The sequence below is a fragment of the Clarias gariepinus genome, chromosome 2, assembly GCF_024256425.1.
Source record: "Clarias gariepinus isolate MV-2021 ecotype Netherlands chromosome 2, CGAR_prim_01v2, whole genome shotgun sequence".
Taxonomy (NCBI): domain Eukaryota; kingdom Metazoa; phylum Chordata; class Actinopteri; order Siluriformes; family Clariidae; genus Clarias; species Clarias gariepinus.
Genome location: NC_071101.1, coordinates 20,688,349 through 20,698,037, shown reverse-complemented (window position 1 = coordinate 20,698,037; position 9,689 = coordinate 20,688,349). Strand labels below are relative to the sequence as shown.

Sequence of the window (9,689 nt, the reverse complement as noted above, 5' to 3'; positions counted from 1 at the left end):
TGGAAATACCGCCTTTTTTTACTGCGGGAAACTGCATGTGTCCGGTTTCTTGAGGCAAACCACGTGAGAGGGCCGAATTAGTCTGGCCAATAGGAGACGAAGAAGTGGAAACCTCTGTGTTGCCAGGTCTTCGGTTTTTACGGCAAATAAGGAGATCCGAAATCACTGTACATGTTCCGTATGTCTAAATATATCCACGACAACTTTTATCGCCATATTTCCAACGCCAATTAACCTAATCTGCATGTCTCTGAACTGTAGAAGGAAATCCACCAAGCACGGGGAGAACATGCAAATTATCATGCAGGAAGCGACCCCTCGACCCCAGAAGTGAAAGTGCTAACCACTAATCCAGCGGGTGTTCATTTATGAATTCTTTTTTTTTCTTATCCTAAATACTAATTGCTAAATACTTTAATTGTTATTACATTCATGGATGTAATTTCAATGAATACATAAATTCATTTTGAAGTGAACCATATAGACATTTTGCAGTGAGATACAAATGTTTTCCAGAACTTCTAGAATTTCAATACCACAGTGTCTTGGTATATTCTTCAGCAAACAATTTATAAGATTAGTATCTACTGTAATGAAAAAAAATTACACTTTAATTAGGTATTACTTGTGCCACATAGAGTGTAGAAGCTTTAAAAGTTGCCTGCTGAATTGGAGAAAGACAAGTCCAAGAAACATCGACCTTTTAATCAGTAACGCAGAGCCTCAACACACTGAGCCACCACTGCCTATTATATGGTATTGATATCTGATCTGGGTCAGAATTAATTCAGCAAAGAAGCAACAAAGAGAATCAGCTCCTTGAATGTGGGAACATCATGAACTGGGCGCAGATCAGGTTAGCAGAGAAGTTTTTGTAACAGCTGAGAGAAAATAAATAACATTTTCCATGCTGCAATTCTATACTTCTGTGGTTATTTTTAATAAAACTTTGTTACTTTTGCTCTTACCCAGTGTATGAATTATGAATTACTTGTCCTTATAGTGTTTTCAGCATTTCCACCATTGAGACACCACTGTCAGTTTGAGTTAGTGATAAGGAGCCCCACCCACACTACACTTTCTGTGCTGGTCTAAACTCCTCATAAAACGGAAACAGGAAGGCCATAGGTTTTCATACAGATCTGGCAACCCTTGTAGCTGACGTTAAAGGGAGGGGCATGAAAATCGTTTGATGTGACTGAAAAGAACGGACAGGGAGGGAGAATCAGTGCTGTGAATTTGAAGTGTCTAATGTGTACTAACGCTACCGGACAAGACATGGGTTCCATCGTCACATAAATGGTACACTTTTTTTTGACACATAGTTATATTTAAAGGACTTCCGGTTTTCCAGACTAGTGAACAGTCATGGAGGGTCCGAGTCATATTTTCACCTACACCAAGAATGATTTTGTGTTTGACGTGTGCGGGAGTGATGGAAAGACGACTATGTCCAGGTTTGATGAAGCTCTGAGATGCGGCTGGGAGGACAGGATGAGCCGTGGGCTTTTCAGATATCACCTCGGGGATTTGGAGACACGGCGGTTACCCGGCGAGTGTGGATACGTCGCCCAGCTCAACATTCAGAGGGGCATCGAGAGGAGAAAACCTCAGGTGATCCTGAGCGTTCAGCAGCAGTTCGACCCTAGACTGTTTAACTTTAATAAAATCAAGGCAGCCGAAATCTTGTTCGAAATGCACAAACAGGAAGAGAAGGGTTTCGAACCCGGAGCCTTGTGTGTTGTGATCATCAACGCGAGTCCACTAGAGTTTGGTCACTGCCTGCTGGTACCCGAGCCCACCCGCTGCCATCCTCAGATCCTAACCCCTCTAGCTCTCCAAATCGGGATCGAGTCGGTGTTTCTCAGCGCAGATCCCGGATACAGAGTCGGCTTTAACAGCCTTGGGGCATTTGCCTCCGTTAACCATTTACACCTTCACGGATATTACTTGAATCACTCTTTAAGGATCGAGAGGGCTCGCGCAGAGATGATCGTTCCCCCAAAGTGCTTGTACCGGCTCGTGGACTTTCCGAGAGCCTTCATGTTTTACACGGACGCTCACGAGGAGGCGCGCGCCGTCGCCGCCACCGCCTGCAAGCTGACCGACATCCTGGTTGAGAGGAACATCGCCCACAATGTCTTCATGACCCGAGGCTGCCGACCTGAGCGAGAGTACCAAGCCCCGCCCTTATTGCCTCACGGAGTGCGCATTTTCATCTGGCCCAGAGTGTCGTGTTTCGGAGCGAAAGAGGAGTCGGCTTTCAACGTGGCTCTGTGTGAACTAGCCGGACACCTTCCGTTCAAAAACAGAGAGGACTTCGAGAGCCTGGATGAGGAGGGAGTCAGGGCAGTTGTTCAGAGCTACCTCCTCAGTGACGAAGAGTTTGCTGACGTAGAGAAACAAATTGTTGAAAACTTGTAACAACGCCTGACCAGACTATTTTATATATATATATATATATATATATATATATATATGCGGGTTAAAAGTGCCAGGTGTAGTTAGGTTTCTAGATGTTTTTGATCAAAGGTACTTTAGTCAGGGTGATGCCTGGTGATCTATCCTCTGCAGCAGAAAGCTTTAAAAAATACATTACTTGAATGACATGGCTTGTTGTAAATACACTAATCAACAAAAGTATATTTGCCAAACCTGTTTATTATTTATTTCAGGTGTTTCAATCAGGCCCCGTATCCTTGTAAAGTCGTAATGCCGTTAGCATGCCAAGACATCTTGGACAATGCTATGCCTCCAACTTTGTGGCAACAGTTTTTTGGCCCTTTTATATTCCAACATGATGGTGCCCCAGTGCACAAAGCAACAATTATTAAGACAAAGACATGGTTTGATGAGTTTGATGTGGAAGAACTTGACTGGCCCGCAAAACACTATTGAGCACCTTTGTGATGAACATACATTGCGAGCCTATCCTTCTTGTCCAACATTAGTGTCTGACTCCAGAATTGCTCGACACAATGAATGAGGTAATGTGTGCTCTACCTTACACCAGTTACTTTCATTACCTTTAAAAAAATGAAATGAAGCTTTTACAATAAGGAAGCACAGAATATCTATTCTAATAACATTCAACATTTTAGACTAGTATCGCTGCTCAGTATTGGATTGGTGCATGATTATTTCAATAAGTACCAAACTAACAAACAAAACATCTTGCCACAACACCTAACTTTGGTAAATTGGCCCTATGATGCAAGCTCTACAGTTGCACTATCTGGGTTTCCAATATTTATATCTCCAATATAACTAGTTTGTTTTGTCTGTAGGGTAACTGTTGTTTGTTTTTGTTTTTTGTTTTTTTTTTAAACAAAAATACTACATGGCAGTCAGAAAACCACAACTATACCATAGGTCAATTATTTGAATATTGTTTTTTTTTTAAGTTTCTCCCCTGTTGTATGTGCTTTCATAAGAGATGTACAGTAAATTTAGGATTATATTTAATGACTGACAGGACTAAAATAAAAGTCTATTAAGTCTATTAAGTACCCTTCTATTTCTAAATAACAAAAAGGACATAAAAGCAAAGAAGCTTAAAATAATAGAAGCATTTTCGGACAAATAACATTCTCTTGTATCAAATGCCAGATAAATACTTTGAATACTTTGTTTACTGAATAGTTAATAATTTAATTACCTACTGGTTCCACTTAATGAGTCTACTCAGGTTTGTGTCAGTTTCTTTTCTGTTTATAAAACTTCAGAATGCTCCATTAATTATGATTTGTAAGTTTTAATTATCTAGTTGTCTGCTGATGATGATCAGTTTTTGGAAATCCGAAAATTCTGAGTAAGGTAGTTAATACAATACACTGATAGCAGCTTTTCTGTAAGGTGCATTTGAAGAATAAACCAGAAAAAAAATGCAAATTTAAACTTTTACAATCAAATGTGTGCGTTACTGTGGTTTGTTGGAGCAGTGTGCAATAAAGTGGATTTCAAGAGTAGTGCTTTTTTCCCTGTTTTTTCTTTTCCTTTTTTTTTAAGAAAAGTATTATTATTATTATTATTAATAATAATAATAATAATAATAGTACTAGTAGTAGTACTAGTAGTAGTACTAGTAATAGTAGTAGGAGGAGGAAAATTATCCACCCAAAATGTAGACTTTTAATTCTAGTAAGTTAAGTAATTAAGTGCAGGATGGCATTATATGTTAATTAGTTAAATACACGGCTGAAGTAACAATTTAGCTGTCTTTGTTAATACACACTTAGGGAAAACTTGCACCTGAGAAAGTGATAGACCTGATCTTACTCGAGGAGTTCTGACTCTCACTTTCTGACTCATAATAATAAAATAATAAAACAAATCCATATATTGACATGTCATGTTTTGTCAAGCAACTAAATGGTGCACCTTGTCTTGCTGAACTTGTTTACCTTATCTGACCATAGTCTAGATATGTGAATATTAAACTAATCCACTGTCATTCAGCTTTCCTTTATGGACTACATCACTTTTTGGCCAGCACAGCTGTGTATGGCAAAGAAAGTAACTTTTTTTTGGTTTATATGGATTTCTTTTTGTCTTGTTTGTTGTGTGAATATTCTGCACTCCGTACCGCATTGTTGCACATTTACGCATGAGACCTAATGCAATAGTCTACTGTATGTGGGTAACACACACATGATCTGCCACCATATAATTTTGTTTATACTCATTCACAGGTAAAAGATCTATAATAAAGTAGCCAGTAAGTCTGTATTCCGTTTGCACAACAAGCACTACTATGCTATTACTCACAGTTGTACTGACAATGCACAAATTATGTTTACAAAATGTTACAAATGTGGGAAGACAATAAATTTAAAATACAGTACACTGGCGTAATTCTGGAAGTAAACTAAGAAGTCTATTGTTATCTTATGTTTCCCAAAATGACAAATTAGCATGTTTATAAAGTAGAGGTACAGTATGCAATATAGACTACTGTCGCATATTCAGGTCAGACCTGCTCTTCACGCATCTTGTTTCTCCCTGGAGGCTCAGAAATGCCCTGCCACACATTCAACTTCAGCTCTTTCAATGTGTATAGCAAAAAACTTGCACCTGACTGCATAACAGGTAATACACAATCCTTTTTCAGAAGTCCCTTAACTTTAATAAAGGACAATCATGTAATAAAAATAGGTTAGATAATACCTTACTAACTGCTGCCTAAGACCTTTAATATTTGGTCTGGTTTGGCTTGTCTATAGGGAAACTGCTGTTAGCCTGAAAACCATCATTGTACCTTATTTTATATGATCTCATTAGACATGTAAAGTAATTATAAGATTACATATAATGACTGACATGTTTAGTAAATTAACAATAGTCTAAACAAAAGGTACTGTTCTTATTCTAAAAAATAAAAATATCTAAAAGTGAAAAAAAGAATACATTCCTTTGTGGAGTAGTGGTTAGCACTGTTGCCTTGCACCTCCAGGGTCTCGGTTTGATTCCCGGCCAGGCTCGATTCTGTGTGCTCTGACCCCAGTTTCCTCTAATTAAAATAATAAATAATTTCATTGTGCTGTTAAGATACATACACCTTGATTAATCATGAATAGAGGATGTGTGTAATCCTATCCTACTGGTAGCACTAACCCAACCAAGCACAGGGAGAACATGGAAATTACACACACAGAGACCCAAGGCATTGACAAGCCAAAATAAAAAGACTATTTTGTATGGGTTAATCAGCAGGAATGCCTTAACACAATTTCTCATTGTAAGGCGGTAATACTGTAAAGTAATAGTAAATTCTTTCTATGTAGGGAATAAAGAAATGTAGCAAATATTTCCTTACACGGCGTGCAGTACCTCCATTCATCCACACTCATGAATGTGTTAAATGTCAGAGAGCAAAAAGCCTTGAAAGAGGATGCCAGTTGTGTTACATAAAAAAAAACCCGAACTGTTTAAATGCTCTTTTCAAAATCACATATTTCATTTGGCACAGATTTTACGCTGGCTTCCTGATCTTCCTTGTGATCTTTCCTCCTATTTTTACTTGGGCTTGGAACTGGCACTAGGGGTTCTCTACAACCTATTGACTAGGTTTCTAATTTTATAAATAAATGTATTTAAATTCTTTAAGCCTGATATTTAAATTGTATTTCTGTATTTTTTATTTTATGCACAGTATATAAGCTGTGAAACCAATGGGGATAATATGCCTGGGTTTAATTAAAACTAAATAATTTTTGCATCGGCTGCACAATGGCAAAGCAAATAGCACTGCAATTTCTGCTTTGATTTTTTTTGCTTAGGTTACTGTTTGTGTGGAATGCTGAAGAAAAGTAAATGAATATTGCATTGGTAAAAGAGCCCTAAGAAGGTGGCCAGTAGGTGTATATTGTGTTTTAACCTAGGAACAGAACTGTGACCACTACTTTGCCGTTACTATGCCAAAATGAAGGAGACTATTTTTTAACAAAATGTGCAATTTATTGCATGTTATTTTTTGTTCCCAAAATGAACATGGCGAATTACCATGTTGATACAGTTAAAGCACTAGTTTAGCTTCTCTGTTAATTTATGTTGTTAGTGTAAGTTGCATGTAGCACCTTGGTCCTGGAGGAACGTTGTTTCGTTTCACTGTGTACTAACTGTATATGGTTGAAGTGACAATAAAGCCTACTTGAACTTGAACTTGAACTCTTTTTTATACATACTCTATATACTCTTTTTTTGTCGTTAAAGTGCCAGCTAAAAGAAACCAGCTAGTAATAATAGTTAAGATACTAAATACACCAGCCTAAGTCATCGACTCTATTGCAGGGTTTTGTACCCAAAATTTTATTTTCCATTGCAGCTCTAGGAAATCATGTTTATTTTACCATATGTTTGAGTTTATGTCTCCCTTTTTTTTTTATTAATTTTTTTTTTACCTCTCTGAAACACAGTCTCACTCTTTATTTTTCTCTTTATTAAAGAACTAATTTAATTGGTCATGTGGCCACCAGGGCATATTATTTTCAGGTGATGGTTCCTGTAACTAAGACAAACTTAATCAAAAGACACCTGTGTCATCTGTTTATAGTCAAACAGCATCCTGGTCTATTCGGTGAGCTGTTCTTCTGATATCTTACATCTATCAAAACAGAGAAAAACTTTTTTTTAAAAGAATTGCATCAAGGCATCCGATATGTTTACACTTTCAGTTTTGTACTTCAGTTTACCACTTTATACTTGTCAGGGTTATGGTGTATTCAGAGTATATCATTGGAAGACTCAAGACTAAATATATCACGCATAGTAAATATATCGTGCATGGGTCTCCAAGGCACAAGACATGCATAAAGTTTCCTAAACAGACACATACACAGATATTTTTTAGACAATTGGATCTCACAGGATCTCATAAAATCCATATATGTTTGGTATAGAAAACACTTAACCTAGTAAAATAATCCCCCCTATAATTACAATCTTATTTCAAAATGTCTTCAAATTATATGTAAATCTGTTTTGGACTGACTCTGATAGTGAGATTTAAGCATTAAAGGTATAAAAGGTAAACTGTACTCAACCACAATTAAAGCACTAGAGTTTAAGTCCCACCTTCATGCTTTAGGGTTGGGTTTTAACCAGTCAAAGGACAGATGGCTGCTAGAAAAAGATCAGATAAGCTTGCCAACAAATTGATAATAGTTCTTTTTTAAAATTAATTTACAAAAAATGATAACTAAATGGGAAAGTTACTTTTTAAAACATCATATTCATACTCTAGATATACAGCGACATTTCCTATACTGATATGCTATGGACTGATGTATGTTTATTCTTTCTGCAGGAAGTTTAAAACCATTTTTTTATATATGTTCTGAAACCATGGCACTAATGAAAAACATTTATTTGAAATTCTGAGGTATAAGTGAATTTTAACATGCTGGAGTAGTTTTCAGACAAAATTAAATCTTTATCCAATTTACTTTTTTGATTTCTGGGAGCGTATTTGTCTTTCGACGAAAGAAGTACAACTAAGAGTAAACAAGGCTTAAGATACTTAGCCTTACCATTTTTTTTGTATTAATCAGTTAGACAGAGAGTTGTGCCAACAGAAAGACAGGCAGACATGTACATGGGCTTGAACCTGAAATAATAAAATCACTAATCAGCTTATGTCTGGCTTTAACCTTTTTACTATTTCTAAAAACTTTTTTTCTATCAATGACTGGTACTTAAACTAGTTCATTAAATAATGCCTAAGATATAAATACAGGTGACTAAATATACTGTAGCTGACTAAGTCATTGACTCTATTGCAGGATTTTGTACCCGAAATTGATTTTTTCATTGTAGCTCTAGGAAATCATGTTATTTTTGTGCTTGTATTCTTGTCTCACATATTAATTTTTTTAGGATAATTTAAATAAGGGAAAGGGAATGTCATGGATGGGCAGCTTTTCAGGTATTTTGATCTCCAAAGGAATTGGTCCTCCATTTCACTGTATTTCAGAGCTGGATTTCTCTGTAAATTCCTACTGTTTCAATTAAACATTTTTATCTGAAAATTGGGATGCTGAAGTCTGTGGCTCATATTTTCCACAACTAACATGATAAAGTGTAAAGTATAAACAGCTAAAAAGTTAAGCTATAAAAACATTACTAATGTAATGTATGTATTAACTGGATGAAATTGGATAGATTGAACTGCAAGGATTTAAAAACACATAACTGCTTTTTCTCGTTGTTCATGTTTCACATTGTTTATTGTTCACTTTTATTTCTCTAAAACTCAATCTCATTGCTTTATTCTTTCTTTTATCAAAGAACTAATTTAATTGGTTATGTGGCCACCAGTGCATATTATTTCCAGGTGATGGCTTCTGTTACCAAGGAAAACTTAATCAGAAGACACCCGTGTCATCTGTTTATAGTGAAACAACATCCTGGTCTATTTCTTCTGCTGTTCTTCTGATATCTTACATATATCACATTACAGTGTTTTTACAGAAAATAATTGTTAATGTTTCTAAAGAATTGCTGCAAGGCATCTGATATCTTTACAGCTTCAGTTTTGTATACTTTCCCATTGAATTGTGACAATAAAGCTATATATAGGTAATGTCATGTAGTCATTTAAAATACCTCTGGCTAAACATGGTCATACAAAGAATGCAGATCTATATAGTCTATGTAAGGTTTATATTTTAGAGTGTAAATAACAATACCATAAAAATATTTTTTTTCCACTATTTATACATCGCCGATATCCACTTTATACTTACTAGGGTTATGGTGTATTCAGAGTATATTATAGAACACACAAGATTAAGGTAAATATATCATGCATGGGTCTCCAAGCAATCACAAGGCACTAACTATGCATCAAATTCCTAAATAGACACATATACAGTACACAGACTATTTTTGAATCTTACCCCCAGGATCTCACAAAATCCATATACTTTTGAAAGAAAAAACACTTACCCTAGCAAAATCATCCTCCTTTTAACCTTATTTCAAAAAAATCTTTAAATCATATGTAAATCTGTTTCAGACTGACACTGATACTCAGATTTAAGCAGTAAAACTATTCATAACAGAGCGATAGGTATACTGTACACTATCAGAAATAAAGGTACAGTTTTGTACTAATGAAGGTACAAACCATTGTCACTGGGGCAGTACCTTTCAAGGTATATTTCTTTATATTAAGAACTTTACCTTAGAGA

General features: G+C 36.0%; 1 protein-coding gene across 1 annotated transcript; it reads left to right on the top strand.

Moving 5' to 3' along the window:
- The first annotated feature begins 1,215 nt into the window (after nucleotides 1-1,215).
- On the top strand, nucleotides 1,216-3,968 carry gdpgp1 (GDP-D-glucose phosphorylase 1). Its single transcript, XM_053484811.1, has one exon. The coding sequence runs from the start codon at nucleotides 1,369-1,371 to the stop codon at nucleotides 2,422-2,424; it is 1,056 nt and encodes a 351-aa protein (XP_053340786.1). The 5' UTR covers nucleotides 1,216-1,368; the 3' UTR covers nucleotides 2,425-3,968.
- The last annotated feature ends 5,721 nt before the right edge of the window (nucleotides 3,969-9,689 follow it).